Consider the following 22,688-nt stretch of genomic DNA (forward strand, 5'->3'; position numbering starts at 1 on the left):
TGTGGTGGATGTTTTTTCTAGTATATTTAGGGATAGGGAGTCTTTAAGTATAATTGCTAGTCCCCCTCCTCTTTTTTTTTTCTCTGCAGGTCACTGTTATTTTGTACCCCTGAGGGCATACCTCTGTTATTCTAGGGTCTTCGTCTGAGGTTAACCAGGTTTCTGTGAGGAAAAGGTAGTCTAGGTTTTTGGTTTTTATCCATTTTTTTATTTGTTCTGTTTTAGGTCCCAAGGCTCTGATGTTTATATAGGCACATGTTAGGGTAGTGATATCAGTTTGATGATTGTGAGACGTTTCAGGGTAGATGAGTGTTTTGGGAGGAAGTTCAGGTTTGGTCTTGGGAAGTGTTGGTCTTCTTCTCCAGGTTAAGGTAATTGGATGTTGAGTGCTGGTTTGTTGGTTTGAGCTTCTTGTTATTTGGGTTCTCCTGTTGTGGGGCCTTTGGGTGTGGTGGATAAGTTATTTGCTACTACTTTCCAACTGGTAATGAGGAGGATTATCAGTAGGGTGGCTTGAGTGTGTGTTTGTGGAGTTAACTTCATTTTGGAGATAGGGGGTAGGGGTCTGGATTGGTTTGGAGTGTCATCTGTCCTGCTGGTTTCGGTATGGGAGATAGATCCCGCTGTTGTGTGGGAGAAAGATCCTGTTGTTAGTCTTTTCAAAAAGTTAGAGCTGTAGGGGGCTTCGAGAGGCGGAGCTGGTTTCCCACGTGGCCCAAAGTCTCTTCCCTGCAGCAGGAGGGCTGGTGTGCGTTGGGGTAGCTCCCGGTATCAATGGAGCTGCCCTGAAGAAAGTATCCGACGCTGTTGTGAGCCGCAGGGGGATTCGGGAGACGGAGCTGGTCTCCCACGCGGCCCGAAGTATCTTCCCTGCAGCGGGAGGGCTGGTGTGCGTTGGGGTAGCTCCCGGTATCAATGGAGCTGCCCTGAAGAAAGTATCCGACGCTGCTGTGAGCTGCAGGGGGATTCAGGAGGCGGAGCTAGTCTCCCACATGACCCGAAGTCTCTTCCCTGCAGCGGGAGGGCTGGTGTGCGTTGGGGCAGCTCCCGGTATCAATGGAGCTGCCCTGAAGAAAGTATCCGACGCTGCTGTGAGCCGCAGGGGGCTTCGGGAGGCGGCACTGGTCTCCCACGCGGCCCGAAGTCTCTTCTCTGCAGTTTGAACTGAGGACCAAGTAGCAGCTTTACGGATCTCATCAATTGGGATAGAGCGGAGAAAAGCAACTGAAGCTGCAATAGCTCACACTTTATGGGCTGTGACATGACTCCCCAGGTGCGGCCCAGCCTGAGCATAACAGAATGTGATACAAGCTACCATCCAAGTGGAAATAGTGAACTTGGATACTGGACATCCCTACTTCTTAGGATCAAAAGAGATAAAAAGTTGAGATGTCTGAAGCGGCTGAGTTCTATGCAAGCAATAAGCCAAGGCATGCTTGCAATTCAGAGTATGAAGAGCCAGTTCTACAAGATGAGAGTGAAGCTTGGGAAAAATACTGGAAGCACAATCTATTGATTCAAATGAAATTCAGTAATGACTTTAGGAAGGAACTTTGGATGAGTGCGAAGCACAACCTTGTCATGATAGAACACTGTGAACGATGGGTCTGCCACCAATGCTTGAAGTTCACTGACTCTTTGAGCTGAAGTAAGAGAGATGAGAAAAACCACTTTCCAGGTGAGATATTTCAGATGAGTTATAGACATTGGTTTGAAAGGAAGCTTTATTAATCAAGCCAGTACTACATTGGAGATCACAAACTACCAGTGGTGGTTTAAGGAGGTGGTTTGACATGGAAAAGTCCTTTCATGAATCTAGACACCAAAGGATGAGCAGTGAGAGGTTTCCAGTCAACCGGTCAGTGAAAAGCATTGATAGCATTGAGATGCACTCTAATAAAAGTGGACTTGAAGACCAGAATTGGATAAATGTAGAAGGTAATCCAAGACGGAAGAAATGGATGTAGATTCAACATTCTGTTGATGAAGAGAACACCAGGTGGAAAACTGTGTCCATTTCTGCTGATAACACTGCTGCATAGATGGTTTTCTGGAAGCTTCTAAAATAAAATCCGACAGGCTGAGAAAGGTGAAGATCAGCTGAGGTCAGCCCGAGAGGTACCAAGCTGTCAGGTGTAAAGATTGAAGATTGGGATGCAGAAGTGATCCGCGACTCTGCGTGCGAAGAGAGGGAAAAATTTGGAACAACATTGATTCCTTGATATTGAGCTGAAGTAGAAGAGAGAACCAAGGTTGTCTGGGCCACCAAGGAGCTATAAGAATCATAGTGGTCAACTCGTGTTTGAGCTTGACAAGTGTCTTGAGGATGAGAGAAATGGGAGGAAACACAAAGAAACTTGTGCGTCCAGTCCAGTAGAAAAGCATCTGCTTCCAGCCGATGAGGAGAGTACTGCCTGGAGCAGATCTGGGGCAACTTCTTTTTGTGAGGGGACAAACAAATCTACCTGAGGAGTGCCCCACTGAGCAAAGATGTGACGGAGAACTGTAGAGTTGATCATCCACTTACGAGGCTGAAGAATTCTGCTGAGTCTGTCTACCAGAGAATTCTACTCACAGTTACTTACCGTAATAGGTGTTATCCAGGGACAGCAGGCAAATAGTCTCACATGTGGGCGATGTCATCCACGGAGCCCTGGTACGGACACTTTAAAAGTGCATTGCCACTTTAAGAAATTTAGGAAGTTCTCAATAGCCCACTCCATACATACGTGAGTGCCTTCCCACCCGACATAGGTGCACGACTTCTCAATTCAGTAAGCCAACTAAGAAGCCAACCAGGGGCGGTGGGTGGGTTGTGAGACTATCTGCCTGCTATCCCTGGATAACATCTGTTACGGTAAGTAACTGTGCTTTAACCCAGGATAAGCAGGCAGTATATTTTCACATGTGGGTGACCTCCGAGCTAACCAGCATGGGATGGTGGGAGTGTTGGCCTTTTAGGAAAATAAATTTTGTAATCCTGTCTGGCCGAAGTGCCCATCCCGTCTGGAAAAAGATTTCAGACAATAATGTGAGGTGAATGTATGAACCGAGGACCAAGTAGCAGCTTTGCAGATTTCATCAATAGGAGTAGAGCGAAGAAAAGCTACTGATGCTGTCATAGCTTGAACTTTATGGCTGTGATCCAACTCTCCAGTTGCAGCCCAGCCTGAGCATAACAGAACGATATGCAGACAGCCAACCAGTTGGAAATCTTTTTCTTGGAAACAGGAAGCCCCAACTTGTTAGGATCAAAGGAGACAAAAAGTTGAGATGTTCTATGCGGCTTTCTTCTGCTGAGATAATAGGCCAAAGCACGCTTGTAATCCAGAGTGTGAAGAGCAGTTTTTCCTGGATGAGAATGAGGCTTGGGAAAAAATACTGGAAGACCAATCGATTGATTGACATGAAATTCAGTGATGACTTTTGGTAAGAACTTTGGATGGGTGCGAAGCACACCTTTGTCATGGTGGAAACACTGTAAAAGGTGGGTCTGCCACGAACGTATGAAGTTCATATACTCTAGAGCAGGGATCTCAAAGTCCTTCCTTGAGGGCTGCAATCCAGTTGGGTTTTCAGGATTTCCCCAATGAATATGCTTTGAAAGCAGTGCATGCACATAGATCTCATGCATATTCATTGGGGAAATCCTGAAAACCCGACTGGATTGCGGCCCTCAAGGAGAGACTTTAAGACCCCTGCTCTAGAGAAATGAGAAAAAAACACTTTCCAAGTAAGATATTTGAGGTGAGCCGTAGACATTGGTTCAAATGGAGGCTTCATCATCTTAGCAAGAACCACATTGAGATTCCAAACCACTGGAGGTGGTTTGAGAGGTGGTTTCACATTAAAAAGATCTTTCATGAATCTGGAGATCAGAAGATGAGCAGTAAGAGGTTTACCATCCATTGGTTGATGAAAGGCAGCAATAGCACTGCAATGGACTCTAATGGATGTAGACTTGAGACCAGAGTCACATAAATGAAGAAGATAATCCAAAACTAATGAAACAGAGATGGATTTCAGATCCTGGTGATGAAGGAGACACCAGGAAGAAAAATGTAACACTATTGAGTGGCTGGTTTTCTAGAATCTTCCAAAATGAGTCTGACAGGCTGAGAAAGATGAAGATTAGTTGGATTCAGCCTGAGAGATAGCAAAGTGTCAGGTGTAAAGACTGAAGGCTGGGATGGAGAAGAGAACCGTGACTCTCTGTAAGAGATGGAAAAATTGGCAGAGGTATTGGTTCCTTGATACTGAGTTGAAGTAGAAGGGAGAACCAAAGCTGCCTGGGCCACCGAGGAGCTATGAGTATCACGCTGGCTGACTCCTGATTGGCTTTGACAAGTGTCTTGTAAATGAGAGGAATGGGTGGAAATACATAGAGGAACTTTTGCATCCAATCCAGAAGATGAGGAGAGTACATTCTGAAGCAAAATTGGGGCAACTTGTTGTTGTGGGGAGATGCCAACAGATCCACTTGAGGTGTCCCCCCATTGAGAAAAAATGGGATGAGAACTGTAGGTCTGAGCGTCCACTCATGTGGTTGAAGAATTCCACTGAGCTTGTCTGCCAAAAAATTCTGTTCCCCTTGAATGTATGCTGCTTTGAGAAAGATGTTGTGAGCAATTGCCCAAAGCCAGATCTTCTGAGCCTCCTGACAGAGAAAGAGAGAGCCTGTGCTTCCCTGCTTGTTTATATAGTACTGGCTACTTGATTGTCCATGCGAAGCAGGACATAGTTGACTATTAAATGCTAGAATGCTTTGAGGGCATAGTAAATTGCCCTGAGTTCCAGGAGATTAATGTGAAACTGTTGCTCTCAGGATGACCAATGACTTTGAGTTTGAAGGCCATCCAGGTGAGTCCTCCAAGCATAAGTTGACGCGTCTGTGGTCAGAACTTTTTGATGAGGAGGTATGTGAAAGAGAAGACCTCTGGACAGATTGAAAGAATTCATTCACCACTGAACTGATGGTTGAAGAGGCGAGGTGACAAAAATATGTCACGAGAGCAGGTTTATTGCCTGAGACCGCTGTGAAGCCAGAGACCATTTAGACTTCCTAAGGTGAAGCCTCACAAAAGGAGTTGCATGGACTGTGGAGGCCATGTGGCCTAGAAGAACCATCATGCGCCTGGCCGAGGTTGACTGAAGACAGGCCATCTGATGACAAAGTTCAAGTAAAGTATTCTAACGCTCTTGAGGAAGGAACGCCCTCAGCTGAGTGGTGTTGAGGAGAGCTCCAATGAACTGGAGCCTCTGAGATGGATGAAGCTGTGACTTAGGAAAGTTTATTTCGAACTCCAAGTTCTGGAGAAACAGTATGGTGTGATACCTTGCTACAAGTACACCTTGACACGAAGGGTCTTTGATGAGCCAGTAGTCTAGATAGGGGGAGGTTTGAAGACCCTGAGACCTCAAGGCCGTTGCCACCTCCACCAAGCACTTGGAGAAGACTCTGGAAGAGGATGCCAAGCCAAAAGGGAGAAACTTGTATTGATAGTGGTGATAGGTCACTTGAAATCTGAGGTATTTCCTGGAAGGCCAATCTGGTGTTATTGGAAGAATGTCTCTGAGCAACAAACTCTGTTTGGTGCATACCAATAATAAAAGGGAGAGCCTTGGCTAAGCGTAAAGCTAATGTCTTAGCTAAAAGTTTTTCATCTACATTTATTAAAAAAATAGGTCTGTAATTTGAAACCAACGTGGGATCTTTATTTGGCTTCGGCAAAACTATAGTTAATGATTCTGCCATAGTGCCTGTAATGCAACCTTTAATGAGTTGAGCCTGATATAAATTTAACAAATATGGTAATAGGGTGTTTTGAAATGCTTTATAAAACTCTACTGTAAAACCATCACCACCTGGAGCGGATCTTGCTCTCAGCACTTCAACGCCGTTTGTAATTCATTTAATGATATAGGCTTATCTAAACTTCCTTTTATATGTTCAGGAATTTTGGGTCCTTCTAATAATTTTTAAAACTCTAAACCATCTTTTTCTTTATCTGAATAAGGCTCAGAAGAATAAAGAGTCTTATAAAAATTTAAAAACTGTCTCAAATAGGTTTAATTTGAGAATGATTATTTCCTTCTCATCTTTAATTGCAATTATTTTTGTCCTTCTGTTTTTTTTTTTGCTTTTGAGATAATTCGCCAATAATCTTCCAGCCTTATTTGAATTTCCGTAATACAAAGCTTGCTGAGAAAATAAATCTTTCCTAACCAATCTAGAAGAAATCTCATTGTATTTACATTTAGCTGCTTTTTTTTTTTTTTAATATAATATTTCTTTATTGGGCAAAGACAACAAAACACGTTACAACGCAAAACATATACATATCTGTAATACCAAAATACAGACACATCTGGAATACCCACAAATGCAGGTGAGCATAAGTCCACACAAGCCCAATACAGTGTTTTACAATAACCCCCAACAACCCCCCATCAAGAACCCCACCCAGCCCATCCCCCCAATCCCCCCCTTCCCCAACCCAAACCCGTATGGTATACAAACATTCCAAAGGAGAAAGAAGAAAAAGACAAAGAAAAGAAGAAAGATAAAGAAGAAAAGAAAAGATACCGTGGTAAAATTCAGATCATACAATGCGCCAGGGGAAGCAGTATATGATCCCCCACACAGTAGCGTGACAACCCAAAAGATTAGCAATTCAGCAGCATACTCCTCTCCCTATGCGAAAGGGACAACCAGTACCCCTCCCATACATCCTGAAATTTAGTCCACCTGCCCTCATCACGGGTCCCCACCATCCTACGCTCCACAAGCGCTAAATCATAAAGGGACAATTGCCATTGGGAAAAGGAGGGTGCATGTGGAACCCGCCAGGATATCAGAATGGCCTTCTTAGCCAGGAGGAGAGCCTTGAACACCAATAATCTCTGCCCACCAGAACAGCTTGAAAGAGCCTCTCCAGCATAGAAAAGAGCAATATCCGGGGTACACGCAGGCAATGAGAGAGATAGGGAGGACAGGAAAGCCCACACTCGCCTCCAAAAAGCCTGTATCAGAGGGCAAGTCCAGAACATATGTCCCAGGGTAGCTGGACTCGCAGGGCATTTAGGACAGCGCGCATGCTCCGCAAAGCCAGCACGATAAGCCCTCTGAGGAGAGATAAATATTCTCTGAAGGAATTTATAATCCTGTTCCCTGTGGAGCATATTACAGGAAAGAGTACGCAAGAAAACAAAACAATGAGAAAGTAATGGGGACGTGATAGTGCAACCTAAGTCAGCGCTCCATGCCCCAGCCAGCAAATCAGCCCGCTCAATCGACAACAGCAGCTGCAGCGCAGTGACATAATAACGTAGGCGCGGAGCCGGATCCTCCCACAATGCCAGACTCTGTCCCAGACTCTTCGCCACCGAAGCACGCAGAAAGGTCCCTCCAAGACTAAGCACATAATGGCGAAGTTGCATATAGCTAAAGGCATCCACTCGATCTAACCCATATAATGACGCCAACCCAGTAGTAGAGAGAGGAACCCCGCGATCATCAAGAACATCCCCCACCCTACGGATCCCCCGTGCATGCCAAAGCCGAAAAACTCGATTATCACTGCCCGGGCTAAACTGCAGATTCCCCACAAAGGGTAACATAGAAGAGACCCCATAATTAATCCCCAGATGTTTACAAAGCAATTTCCAGATGAGTCTCATATAAGCCCAGACCACATGCCCTCGCTGAGAAGGGTCTAACTGGGCCGAGGGTGCATGCAACATAAACAATCCCAAAACCGGAGACAAAAAATCCCTTTCCACCGAAAAAGTCAAAAAGGAGGAACTCTCCAAACACCAATCTCGAACTAATCTCATACCACACGCCAAATTGTATGCTCGAAGGTCTAACAGACCGAAACCCCCCTGCGCCTCCGGTAACATCAAGACACGCAAGGGCAGACGAGGTCTCCGCCCCCGCCACAGAAAAAGCCTCAGGGCACGATATAGCTCCTCCAGGTCCGCACGGCGCAGCCAGATTGGTAAAGTCTGCAACAGATATAGCCACCGAAGTACTACCATCATATTATATAAAAAGATGCGGCCCGCCATAGAAACCGGCAGAGCACCCCACAGGCGGAGGCTCTCAATAGACCGCCTAAGCATGGGCCTGACATTAATCTCATAAAGGCGCGATAAAGAGGAAGGTATTAAGACACCCAGATATTTCACCTGTAGAGAGGCCTCTTTCAAGGGGAAGTCAGACCAGAGGTGAGAAATATGTAAGTGGAGAGGCAGCACCTCAGATTTGGACACATTAAGTTTAAAGCCCGAGAGCTCCCCAAATTGACTAAACAATTCCAACAAGAGAGAGAGATGCGAGACCGGATCCGTAAGCAGAACCATAATATCATCCGCGAAAGCCATGCATCGCAGGGAGGAACCTCCGACCTCCACACCCGCAAGCAGGGGATGAGTACGAATACACAGTAATAGGGGTTCCAAAAATAAAATGTAAAGCAAAGGGGACAAAGGGCAACCCTGCCTATTGCCCCGTTGTGAGAAAAGACCGGAGAGGCCTTCCCATTGACCAGCACAGCAGCCTCAGGACTAGAATACAAGGCACGGAGAGCCCCCAAAAAGAACCCCTCCACCCCATATCGGTGTAACAACGGGAAAAGAAAGGCTCACTCAACCTGATCAAAGGCCTTTTCGGAATCAAAACTAATAGCCAGGGCCGGCTGCCTCCTAGAATCACAATGGGCCAAGGCTATCAAGAGCTTACGAACGTTGTGACCCGCCTGTCGCCCCTGCACAAAGCCCACCTGGTCCACCCCTACCAACAAAGGAACCGACGGGGCCAACCGATTAGCCAAAATCTGGACCAATATTTTCAAGTCAACGTTAATAAGCGAAATAGGACGATAAGACTCCACCAAAAGAGGGTCCTTACCTGGTTTAGGCAGGACCGTAATCAGCGCCCGATTGGATCCAGCAGGAAAATGTCCCCCTTCCACAGAATGCTGAAAGTATCTTCTCAACGGATCAGCCACATAACCCTGCAAAAGACGATAGAACTCCCCACTATAGCCGTCCGGACCCGGAGATTTACAAAGGGGGAGATTCTTAATAACCCCCAAGACCTCCTCCCGAGTGATAGGGGAGGCCAGGCTCGAGCTGTCCGTCTCTGAGAGTCGAGGTAAAGGGAGAGAGTCTAGATAAACCTGAATCGGAACATCCCTATCCACCACCTCCGCTGAATAAAGCGAACTATAAAAGGAGACAAAAAGCCGTTCCAGATGAGATTGAGCTGTAACCAACCGCCCCCCAGAGTCCTTAAGAGAGGTAATGGAGGAGGAACCCCTCCGCACCCTAGTCAACTGAGCCAACATTCTGCCCGGCCTGTTGCCAAAACGGTGCAATCTATACTTGTAATAAAAAAGAGATTTTTGGGCACGTTCATGTAAAAGGGCATGGAGCGCTGACTGTGCCACCTGAAAATCCCGCTTATGAGACCCCGTGGGGGAATGAAGGGCCAAAAGCCTGCTCTCCCGAACCCTACGCTCAAGGGCCAAGATCTTGGTTGCCATTAGTTTCTTCCTGCGAGCGCAATAGGCCAACACAGCACCACGAAGCACCGCCTTTGCGGCTTCCCAGAAAAGACCCCTCTCATCCACATGCCCACCATTAAACTCTACGTACTCCTGCCACTGCTGCTCGAGTCAGAATCAGTTAAAATCAGGGTCAGAATACAAGGCCACCGGAAACCGCCATCGCCCCCCTCCACCCTGGGTGCCCCCCGCCAGACTCACATCCATCCACACCGGAGTGTGATCTGAAATGACCAGCGCACCTATCTCAGATTTATGGACCGCATAAAAGTAAGAATGGGAAAGAAAAATAAAATCAATTCTAGAAGAGGAATCATGCGCTCTAGATGTATGCGTGAAATCCTTTTCACCAGGATGCAATGTTCTCCAGACATCCACCAAATCTAAAGCATTCATCCAAGCATGTAGCCCATTATCTGACCTTCCCGACGAACGTAGGGCCCCCCTAGTAGAATCCAGGACAGGATCCAAAATAGAATTAAAGTCCCCCAGAAAGATCATGGGAACCCCAGGCGTCTGAGATAAAGGCATTATAACCCCCAAAAGCTTCTTATAAAAAGCCCTTTGAGCACTATTAGGGGCATACACTGACATCAAAATAACTGGACGCTGAGACAACATACCCTGAACTATTACGTAATGACCCTCCGGGTCGGAAATGACTCCCGACTGTACAAAGGGCACCGATTTATGAATCAACAAGGCCACCCCGGCTTTCGCCTTAGGAGAAGAGGCAGAGTAACACTGGCCCACCCAGGACCGTCTCAGTTTGCTATGTTCCCTTTCATTAAGCTTGGTCTCCTGCAACCCTACAATATCCGCCTGGTGTCGGGCTAGGTGTTGTAGAATCTTAGTTCTCTTAATAGGGGAATTAATGCCCGACACATTCCATGTCACACAGCGCACTCCCCGTTTAGGTGACATCCCACACAAGGACCAAGTATACCCACTTAGCAGAAAAGGAGTAAACCGTTGCCAGGAGTCCCAGCCCTCCCCCCAGCAACCAAACAACCAACCATCTAACATCCACATCCATTCCACCACCACACGGATCCCACCCCTCCATCCCACCCCCTACCCTCACCACCCCCATCCCCACCTCCCCCCTCCCTGACCCCCCCACACTCCAAATACCACCTCTCCAGAAAAGGGACCCAAAAGACCCAAGCCCCCCCCCTCCCCAACCTCCCACACAGCAAGCCCGCACCCATTAGTAAAATAAGAGAGAAAATGAATAAGTGAAATACTAATAGTAATATGAGCAATAGTGCTAAGAATATTATGAATAAACAGAAACAGGAGCCAGCAAAACCACAACCCCCAACAAAGATATTATCATATAACAGAGCCACAATCAGCAAACCCGGCACCCTCCAACAGGAGGGCATACTTAACACATGGCACAGAGCAAAATATCAGAATGCACTCAAGGCTATCGAGGCCCCCAAACAGGGACCTGCTTTAGCACAATAAAGAAAATAAGAAGAGCAATCCGAGGTGTCTCTTCATGCAGGTAATCCTCCCGCCGCAGAGACCCTCTCACTAGCATAGTGGAAACCACCAAGAAATGTCATCACTCTTCAAGTGCTGGACGCCAGATCAGGAAACCAAAGGCATATTTGCGCCCGTGCCGCCTCACAATTATCGAACAGGAATGGTTGGCCATTATACAGCACCCGAAGCTTAGCTGGAAACTGAAGCGTGAATCGCATCTTTTTCTCCGAGAGAAGCTTGCAGACGGAGGAAAAGCTCCTACGAAGGGAAGCCACTGGAGCAGAATAGTCCTGGAACATCAAGACACGCTGATTTTGGAACTGAAGATCCTGTTTGTGTCTATAGTTTTTCAGCAGCAGATCTTTCAGAGCAAAATTAAGAATCCGGATGATCACCACATGTGGCCTGGCCGAGCCATCCTGCTTCTTGCCCAGACGGTGTGCACGCTCAATACGCAAGGGGCCCAGACCATGTGCCACAAGCAGCTCCGCCGCCAGCCATTTTTCCAAGGTAGCCAATAAGTCCACGTCCAACACCGATTCTGGGATGCCCACTAGACGGAGGTTGTTCCGCCTGGAGCGATTCTCCAGGTCATACAGCTTTTCCTCACAATGGGTCATTTTGCTCTGCAGACGTTGAAGTTCCGCCTGAACCGAAACCAGGGTATCCTCCGCGGAGCTGACTCGATATTCCACTTCCTGCACACATCCATTAAATTCTGCAACTGTCGTGGTAAGCGTTGCCAGGGTGTCGTGCACTTTGTCCAAGCGGGTGCCCAAAGCAGCCACCACCGCCTCAGTCAGCCGCGCGAGCGTCTCCTCACTCACAGAGTCCGCCGCCTCAGCCGCACCCGCCATCTTTCCCTCACCACCAGGCCCGGATTTTAGAGTGCCTCGCTCCTTCTTCCCCGATTTAGAGGCCATCTCCGCGCTGCCCTTCTGGACAAACCTGTCCATACGCCGGTAGCGACTCAGAGGGTGAGAACGGGCGAAAATGTGGACGCAGATTTTCGTGCAGGGAGGTTGGACAGGAGAGAAACCGCGGAGCTCAGGGAAAGTGCGTCTCTCCTGCTCTCCGCACGGCCACGCCCCCTCTACATTTAGCTTTTAAAAGAGCTTGTAAGGTACAGTGTTCCCATTTTTCAATCAATTTCGATTCTAAAACCTTAATCTCTTTTTCAAGATTAGAATATTGCATTTTAACCTGTTTCCTAATATATGCTGATAATGAGATAATTTGTCCTCTCATGGTTGCATTAAAAGCATCCCATAAAGTTTCCATGTTAATTTCTCTTTTATTATTAAGTTGAAAATATTCATCCATTTTTAATTGAAAATCTTCACAAAATTTTGAATCACCAAGCAACGTATTATCAAATCTCCAAATTGATCTATTATACTCTTGATCTACAATTTTAAGTTCAACCCACACCCCTCCATGATCAGATAAAATAGATCCAAGGTATGGTGCTATGTTCCTTATTTAGGAATTGAAATTCACATTTAGTCACATAACCTTCATCCTTTTATTTTATCCTTTTTTATTTTATTTTGTTTTACAATCGCAATTACAAATTGTGTTTGGATGTTCCGTTATTCTAACTTCTGCGGAATAGGGGACTAACCCCTTGCCACCCAATCTTTTCCATCCTTTCATGTATTGATCCCAAGGATGGGTCACTAAATAGGTTTCCTCAAAGTGCTTCATGTACAGGCATGTTGCACCCATTGCTACTCCTTTAACTTGTTAGATATAGCTGAGACCCATCAGTGAAAAAATTTTTTGTTAATGCCAGTTCTAGTAAGGCCATAATAAATTCAGTCGGACTTTGATGAGTACGTGCTCGACTATTTAATGCCTCTTGTGCAATTATCAAACATCTATCTTGGGGCAGTGACGTGTACAGAGATACAATATCTAACATGACCATAATGATAGATTTATTTGAAACATCGATTGTATGTAACCAACACAAAAAATGGCTGGTGTCCTTAATGTATGACTCGCTCGTCTCTACCAAAGGTTTTAAATAGTAGTCCGCATATATAGAAAGAGGTTCCAGGATAGAATTTTTGGAAGATATGATCAGTCTTCCTGGTGGTTTATCCAGTCTCTTGTGGATCTTAGGCGTTAAATAGATATTGGATGGAATGTAGATGTAATAGAGCCTGATGGCGGGTATATGTAATCTTTAAAACAGTTCGGTAGGGATATGTTTTAAGGTACGCTAGTTTGGGCGTTGCAACTGTGAGCACTTGAGTTCCATTATGTAAATCTTTTATTATATAAGTCTATGATAAATTTTTTTAAATGAGATGTGAAGAAGTGTAGCTCGAGCAGTAGCCTATATATATGGTGGTAATTCTATATTTAAATGACAATTTATATTATTTTAATCGCTTATGCTATCAAGCATTCATTACTTTAATTAATCCTTCCTTAAGTTAATTAACTTAGAAGAAATCCTATTTCAGATATTCAATATCCCTATTAACAATTATGTAACCTTTCGGACTACACTATATAAATTGATTTTGATATATAATATTTAAAGTTGCAGTTGAAACAGGCTATTCAGAGTGGGTTCCCTGAATAGAAAAATTTAAAAACATTTTAGTCTGCAAATCCTTTGCTACCAAACTGATTTAGTAGGACAATTGATTTCTGGATTTTTGAATAAAAAGCCAAAAAATAGTCTTAGAGACATCTGCAGCATTGAGATAAAACAGTATATTTGTGTCTCGAAGGACACGAATTTGGACTTGGAGATTGAAATGTACAGCGTCAGCATCTATGAGACAAACATGGTTATTTTTGTTACATAGGATTTTCTGGACCCCAGTTCGATTAAATAAAATAGATAGTTCTAAGTCTAATAGATGCTGGCATTGTCATAGTGATATAGGGACTTTGGATCATCTGTTATATTTTTGTCCTTTTATATTTATATTTTGTAAGTCAATTTGGGGACAAATAAATCTGGTTTTGGATTCAAATGTTCCACTATGAGGCTATAATTTGTGGAACGATATTACATGTGAAACCCACTTTAAATAAATATAAGGACCGTCTTTTTATGATCATTGACAGGTTTAGCCATTCAATTGATCACGAGTAATTGGAAAAACCATGACAGAATAAGTTACACTTTTTGGTGGGTGAGTGTGTGCACTATGTACAAATATGAAAGAATTAATGCAGAATGTAGGGGATTTAGTGATGTATTTAATAAAGTTTGGAGCCCATTAACTAATTTTGTGGATTTATAATAATGTCTATTTATTTTATATTTCCTTCTGTTCATTTACCTTTACACATCCATAGGGGGAGGGGGATTGGAGGGAGGGAAATAAATTTTGAAGGTGACATTTAGGTAACTTTATTCTTCATTTATATTATATTTACTTATATTATATGTTACTATTAATTCTAATAATGCATGAACCAACTCCACTACTTTTAATTGAGAGCATTATCACCTCAGGTTCTATATTTCGTTAACACTCAGTACGTTGTTAGAGTAGTTGTTTTAGTCCTGCACCGACACAGGTTGTGGCACTACACATCACCTACGGAAGTTTTTTGCCAATGATGTGGGAGGTGGAGGTTTGAGCGTTCTGCTCTGCCCGTAATAGAACCTGAGGCTTTTTCTTCTGTGGCGATAGTGCTCTCAATTAAAAGTAGTGGAGTAGGTTCATGCATTATTATTTATTACCCACTTTCACTGAATTGAATAGTTTTCACTATTAATTCTAAGAAATCTTGAATGATATATGTGTTACCTGTAATAGTGCACTGTATGTAGGATATATTGTTCTTTTATTTGTTTGGCACTGTTTTAGATTAAAAATCAATAAAGATTTAAAAAAATAAAGTTTCTTTAATGAAAATCTTAATAAACGCATAAATGAAAAGTCCTCCATTCCAATGATGACTCGGCTGGATAAAGATCAAAACAAGAACCCCACCTCCAATACATATTTCTATACCAGATTGTACTTATTGTCAAAGCAAGAGAATGTAAAATTAATAGGTTGAGGTCTGGAATCAAATACAAACTGTTTTCTTTATGTATTTTATCTTCACAAAATCCATCTTGCACGAACAATAAATAAATAAATAAATAAATAAATAAATAAGTAGATAAATAAAACTCGTTTGCAGAATCAATCATTGTTCCTTGCAGTATATCCATTCGCTTCAAAATTCCATCCAACATAGACTTTAATGAAGTATCATATCTTATTAGGAAGTTAATTTTGGTCTCTGAGTCTTTCCATGTAACTTAAAATTTTAAGACCAATGACTCTGTATATAATTCAAGGTGAACGTTAATTCCAACCCGCTGCTTCTTGACGAAAAATCAAATAGAGTCTTATCTTTGTTACATCCTTCAATTTCAAACCTGTACCAGAAGTCAATTTGAAATTTTATCTCTGTCAAAAGATTTTTTTCCTGGGAATCCATTCTTCACTGCTGTCCATCTTGGCAGTTACATATTGTACTTACGTATGTAATAAATTTGATGGTCTATAAATAAAACGTCTTATGTGTTCTTACATATTTTACCAGGGTGTTTTCTACTATATCACCATATGAAAATATCATGCAGTGATTTGACTCCAGTGTTCATATTTTTATCCATAAGCACAAGGCAAAGTGCCTATTTTTCCTTTTAATCAAAAATCAGAAGACATCCTTTACATTTAAGCCATATAGACTTAAACTGTATTGATAAGTAAGATACTGCTTCGATCATGCACTTAAAATTCTTTTACTGAACTCAAATGCATCAAATAGAGAATTTTATTGCTTCGGACTTTCACGTGTCCTTACCAGAATGTTGAACTAGTTCAAATTTTAACTGTAGCATTTTCAAAAGAAACAACTTTGAGTCTGTGACTTTATATAAACCAGTAATCAAGTCACTAAAATATAACTAAACTGAAATAAGAGGATATGAAAAAATATAACTTCCAATGCACTCATTTTTATGTAGGCATAGGCTGATCACAGTGATCTAAAAACTCTTGCAACTTTACTGAGTCTTCAAAATTTAATGTCTTATTTGCATATGTAACCCGCATAATTGCCAGGTACATTAAACCATATCTAGCTCCTATCGATCTTAGTTGTGGGCGTAGCTCTAGTAACTGTTTCCTTTTGTATGCTGTCGCCTTTGCAAAATCCGGCACATTGTTTTTAATCCTGACATCTAAGGTTTTTGTTTTCTTTTGCCAGTTTAACAATCTCTATAACATGTTGGTATCAGAGCAGTTTAAAAATTAATGGACGCGGCCCCTTTTGACTATTTGTCCTTTTTGCCAGGATCCTGTGCACCCTTTCTAACTCCAGAGGGAGTTTAGTTTTAAGCTGTAGAATTTTTGGCAGAAAATTTTCAAGAAAGGATATTGGGACATTTTATTCGACCCCTTCCGGTAGCTCAATAATTCTTAAATTGTTCTTTTTTTCTCTTAGATAAATCTTCAAGATCTCACTTTAATATTTCTGTCTCCTTACGATCCATTTTGTATTGTAAAAATTTCTACCTCTGCCTGTTCAGCACGTTTCTCTAGTTGATCTACTTTAATATCAACTATCTGCATTCTCCTTTTAAGGCTCGTAACCTCCTCTTTAACTTCTTGTATATTTTTTGCATTTTCTAACACTATCTCTTTAATCTGCCGAAGCTCTTTTAAATTATCCCTGTTTTCATTTTCTTCCATTGGTAATGGAACCTTTGAGGGAGTTGCCTGCTCTAACTTTGTTCTTTTAACACTTCCTGACCCCGTTCCCACTGAATCGTTTTTAGTCTGCTTACCCAATGCCATGTTACAGTCAGAGTTATACTTTTGAGGTGATTCACGATGTTATTTTGTAGCTTATTTTGCTGCAATTAGCCTGTCTCTGTGGAACTAATCGTTCACCCGACCATCTCGTTACGTCTCCAAGCCACGCCCCCCCTGCCTAGGAGACTTCAATGCAGGAGAATCATCTACTTTGGTAGTTGAAGGAGAAGGGTCTGGATTTGAGTCATCCTTTAAGTCAGAGTCAACAAGAACAGAAGGAGAACGATAGTTCGACCGGTGTCAAAGGTTCCTTGGAATGTTTACACTTGCGTGAAACATGCTTGGATTTGGAGGAACTCCTACTAGACTGTCTTGAAGAAGAAGAATGATGCATTGAGGGTGTGGATGCTTCAGTGGAGGACTGGATAGACGAGATGAGCGGTGTTAAAAGGGGATAGATTCCGTACAAACGTTAAGGAAGTTCTTCTTCACCCAGAGAGTGGTGGAAAACTGGAACGCTCTTCCGGAGGCTGTTATAGGGTGAAAACACCCTCCAGGGATTCAAGACAAAGTTAGACAAGTTCCTGCTAAACCAGAACGTAAGCAGGTAAGGCTAGACTCAGTTAGGGAATTGGTCTTTGACCTAGGGACCGCCGCGGGAGTGGACTGCTGGGCATGATGGACCATTGGTCTGACCCATCAGCGGCAATTCTTATGTTCTTACTGGAAAGCCTTGCAGTATTAGGCTCACACAGGGCCAGAGGAGTCGGTGTCGGGGTAAAAAAAAAAAAATGGAACTTATCCCCAAACTCCTCATGAAACAGAGCATCGAGCTTCTGTTGAAAAGTAAGCACTGGTACCTTTGGCTTATTTGCCGATAGCAATGGTGCTGTGTCTCGTTCCAGAGAGGATGACTCAAATGACGATGCACTCTTCAATGTTGGAACAAGTTGCATAAGGGGTTTTCACTTGGTCGGCATGAATGGACTCGATGCCTTAGTGACCTGTGACCCCGTCTGAGAAGCTGTTGGCTTTTTAGCTGGCTTACCAGATGGAGCGATGACCTGCGACACCGGAGTCTATGGTGGTGTCGGTGTCATAATCGCGGCCTTCAATGTAGATGGTTTTGAAGACAAATCTTCCTCCATGTTGACACCGAACAACTTTTCTTGTTGTAAAATGTGGCTTCTAATGGTGCACTTCTGAAGAGTTGAATAGCTCATGCAAAACCCGGGGCTCTGGACCCAGACACTGTAAACAACAGTTGTGAGGGTCTGTGATGGAAATTGCCCCAGGTACATTCAATAGATTGTGAGCCCGCCGGGACAGAGAGGGAAAAATGCTTGAGTACCTGAATAAATTAATGTAAACCATTCTGAGCTCCCCTAGGAGAACGGTATAGAAAATTGAATGAATAAATAAATAAAAATAGTCTGAGAACACCACCTGCACTTTTTAAAACCTGTTACCGGGTGGGACATCAACAGGAACACTGCTTCAGCCAAATTAAACTCGATGGCTGAAGCGCGAAAAAGGCCCTGCTGGTCAACCCGCCAGATGGCTGACAAAAGACAAAACATTGGACTCCCGAAAAGGGTTTTTTTTAATAAAAAAAAGTGAGAAAAACTTAAAAAACAAAACAAAACACGTGAGCGGGAAGCAAGGCAAAAACGAAGAACATTAAAAAATGCGACTTCTTAGCTCCACAAAAAACTAAGAACTGAGGAACCACGCACCTATGTTGGGTGTGAAGAAACTCATGCATGCGGGCTATCGCAAACTTTCTAAATTTCTTAAAGTGGCAATGCACTTTAAAAGTGTCCATATTGAGGTTCCGTAGATGATGTCATCCACATGCTCATGTGAGAATATGCTGCCTGCTTGTCCTGAGATAAAAGATTTTATGAACCAGGTATCACAAGCACTATAAGGTGCTGTGTTATGGTTTCTGAGATCCTTTTTTAACTCCCTCTTATGTGGGAGCTCTCTGAAGGTACATTTGCCAAGCACAGATGTGGTGTGTACACAAGTTTACAGTATTTTCTAAAATTCTCTGATCTTTGATTCATACCCTGAAGAAAGCCACTGCACAATGGCCGAAGCATCAGTTTCACTTAATTCAGATATGGCAAGACCTGGACAAATGCAACAATCATTTTTGGTTGTCTCACTGTCCCAGGAACACCCATTAAATTATTTTCATTTAGACAATCATATTTAGTAACAGCATTAAGCCTGTGTAAAAAACTGAAAAATACAATGAATCAATACTAGGATTATTTCTGTACTGGTTTAAGAATTTTACTCAAAAAATTACAAGGGACCACACACTTGGGTAAACTGCTAAAAGTAACATTCTTAATACTCTTTGCTTTAGGAGTAGCACAATCTTCCAATAATCTTTATTCAAAGCTACATACTCAGCCAAGTAAATGAAAATGGAAAGGCTTCACCATTACAGAGAAAGAATTAAAAACTGAAAGAGCATTGGCAGAAGGGACCTGTGTGGTCTTGAAAGTTCCTGTCTACCACCACCTCTGGTTGACTTTCCTACTTGTTCTAATAATAATAATTAGGTGACAGGACAAAGGCGCGCCGACAACCCAGCGCAGAAAACTGAGCGTATGGTGAAAGTGCGCCGAAGAAAAACCGTATTTTAAAGGGCTCTGACGGGGGGGTGTGGGGGGGGAACCTCCCCACTCTACTTAATAGAGATCGCACCGGCCTTGTGGGGGGTTTTGGGGGTTGTAACCCCCCCATTATACTGAAAACTTCACTTTTTCCCTAAAAAAGAGAGAAATAGCTGTTTCCAGTAAATGAGGGTGGTTACAACCCCCAAACCCCCAACAACGCCGGTGTGATCTCTGTTAAGTAAAGTGGGGGGGTTCCCTACCAACACCCCCCGTCGGAGCCCCTTAAAATACTGTTTTTCTACGGCGCGCTTCCACCTTGCGTTCAGTTGTCTGCGCTGGGTTGTCATCGCGCCTTTGTCGTCGCGCGCTTTTGTCTATGAACCGATAATTATATCCTGCAAGAACACAAGGAACCTGACGAAACAGACTTGGAAAGCCACCAAAAGCTGTGCCGACTATTTTTGCTCCAAGCATACCTGTCTTTGATACACCCTTCCAAGCTTGTGGAATAAAAGTGTATTTTCCCTGGGTGATCTGGTCTTTCAGAGGCATGGTGGTATTTTGGAGATTGAATGGTGGGTATCCACTGAGGCTGCAGGAGAAACAAATGCACACTGTATGTTTCAAATTACCTTAGCAATGGTAGGTTCCACATTGTTACGAGATGAAGATGAAATGCAGAATCAAAGCTCCCTGCTTCCATGCAAGCTGGAAGTACACCAGTGCATATGTAAGTATACATGAGCAAAACCATTGCCTACTATAAGACAAATCACTGTAAACTTCTATCAAGTCTTATTTTTCTTACCACACAAAAAGGATAACTCCCAGACTCCAGTAGTCCACGGCACTGCTATAACCAGTTGTTCCTGCTGAATTTAAAACTTCAGGGGCCAGGTAAGTGGGAGTACCACATAGTGTCTTCATAAGTGTGGCTTCACCAAGAATCTTTGATTGCCCAAAATCCGTAATCTAGCATAATAAAAAGGTAAACCAAGAGAAGAAAGTCATTTAAATAGAAGTAAGAGGTAATCTCTTCTGTACATTTTAGTGAAGTGCCAATCCATACTATTTTCTTGGCTTGCATTTATCTCAAAAAGGATCATTTATATATAAATAATAAAAATTATTGTTCTTTATTCTAAATGTCAGGTTATTTTGATCATTGTGGGATGCCCCATTTGCCCCATCTTTGCTTTTATGGTATGCTAAAGGAATAGAGGCAGAAGGAGAGCCATCTTTGGTTTCCAGAGCCTTAAACTCCCATGGTGTATGTTGTCACATTACTTCAAACTGGAGAAAATATACATGAAAGCCTAACACACAGAGAACATATAGCAGTTACTTACCTGTAACAGGTGTTATTCAGGGACAGCAGGCAGATATTCTTACATGTGGGAGATGTCATCCACAGAGCCTGGTATGGACAGTCCACATGTGTAGTGTCACTTAAAAAAAACTTGGTGTCGCCATGAAATTTCCCACCCCTGAGTTTGAGCGGATGCCCTCTTGTGGCTGAGGGTTCTTTGAGAAAGAGAATCTCTTCTTCCATCTCGATACGGCCGGTAATATACTTAAACATCTCAATCATGTCTCCTCTCTCTCTACGTTCCTCGAGTGAGTACAGCCGCAAATTTTTCAGCCTTTCCTTGAGCCCCGAGACCATCCTGGTGCCCATCCGTTGCACCGACTCTACTCTCAGCACATCTTTTCGGTAGTGTGGCCTCCAGAAATGCACACAGTATTCCAAATGAGGTCTCACCATGGTTCTGTATAATGGCATTATGACTTCAGGCTTCCGGCTGACGAAACTCCTGCGGATGCAACCTAACAACTGTCTTGCCTTAGATGAAGCCTTCTCCACATGATCAGCAGTTTTCATGTCTGCACTGATGATCACTCCCAAGTCTCGTTCTGTTGAAGTTCTAGCTAAGGTCTCACCATTCAAGGTGTAAGTACTGCACGGATTTCTACTGCCGAGGTGCATGATCTTGCATTTCTTAGCGTTGAAGACCAGCTGCCAGGTCGAGGACCAAAGCTCCAACAAATGTAGGTCCTGTGTCATACTATCGGGTGAATTGCCGTCTCTCACTATATTGCATAGTTTGGCATCGTCAGTGAATAACGTTATCTTACCTTGAAGCCCCTGAATTAGGTCCCCTATGAATATGTTGAAAAGGAGCGGGCCCAACACTGAGCCCTGCGGTACTCCACTGGTCACCGCCGATGTTTTAGAGAGGGTACCATTAACTACCACCCTCTGAAGTCTGCCACTCAGCCAGTCATTGCCCCATGTAGTTAGTTTCGATCATGACCTCTCTCAGCCTCCTCTTTTCAAGGGAGAAGAGACCCAGTTTCTCCAATCTCTCACTGTACGGCAACTCCTCCAGCCCCTTAACCATTTTAGTCTCTCTTCTCTGGACCCCATCGATCGAAAGAGAGATAGTAGTGGAAGAGGATCCACCAGAGCTTAACAAAGTACGATAGGAGAGGCAGAAATAAAAACAGGAGAGAACAGTCTTGGAATCTCAGTGAGGACAGCATATCAAGGAGTAGATGGTGATCAACAGTGACGAAAGCAGCAGAATGATGCACCTATTGCATTGGAAAATCCCTTAATTCTTGTACTACTACTGGTAAAAGTTAACCAAGGATTGGTAATATAAAGGAACATATCATATGCAGACAGTCATTTTATTAGGGATTTCCCTCATTTTCACCCTCAGCATGTTTCCTAAGATAGTTTCATAGTTTTACATGCTTTGCAAGAGAAGGTGTCTCAACCTATCTTGCGTTTTCCTGCATTACTATTTATTTATTTATTTAGATTTTTATCCCGTCCTCCCAATAGCTCAGAACGGTTTACAAATGAACATACACAGTGGGGAGTATCTAGACATATAAGTAGTACAACAGGTTTAGGGATTGGATTTATAGTTTTTGGAGAGAATTAAATACAGGGAGAGAATGCAGAAAGAGAGAAGGGGGAAATACAGTAGTTTAGTTTAAGGGAAGTTATAAGCGTTTAGGTACAATTTGTTAGTGGATAGAGTAAGAGAGGGTCATACTGGAAGTTCGGGAAGGTGATAGGAGAGTGGAGGGGGGCCTAAGGGGGGGAGAAGACAGAGGAGATCTTTAGTTGAAGAGGAGGGTCTTTACCGATTTACGGAATGTCAATAATGAGTTCTGTTGTCTAAGTTGGG

General features: G+C 43.3%; 1 protein-coding gene across 6 annotated transcripts in view; it reads right to left on the minus strand.

Moving 5' to 3' along the window:
* The window catches only part of CHEK2 (checkpoint kinase 2), a 216,846-nt gene that overhangs the window by 117,750 nt on the left and 76,408 nt on the right, over positions 1 to 22,688 (minus strand). For all 6 annotated transcript variants that reach the window (XR_004540432.1, XM_033956284.1, XM_033956282.1 and 3 more), the window contains exons 11-12: positions 20,294 to 20,457; positions 19,962 to 20,077 (exon numbers count right to left, since the gene is read on the minus strand). Coding sequence is in view for 5 of the 6 variants with exons in the window: in XM_033956284.1 (XP_033812175.1) it covers positions 19,962 to 20,077; positions 20,294 to 20,457 (280 nt within the window). In the remaining variant the exon portion in view is untranslated. The remainder of the gene's footprint in view (positions 1 to 19,961; positions 20,078 to 20,293; positions 20,458 to 22,688) is intronic.

This window comes from Geotrypetes seraphini, chromosome 8, assembly GCF_902459505.1.
Source record: "Geotrypetes seraphini chromosome 8, aGeoSer1.1, whole genome shotgun sequence".
NCBI classification, from domain to species: domain Eukaryota; kingdom Metazoa; phylum Chordata; class Amphibia; order Gymnophiona; family Dermophiidae; genus Geotrypetes; species Geotrypetes seraphini.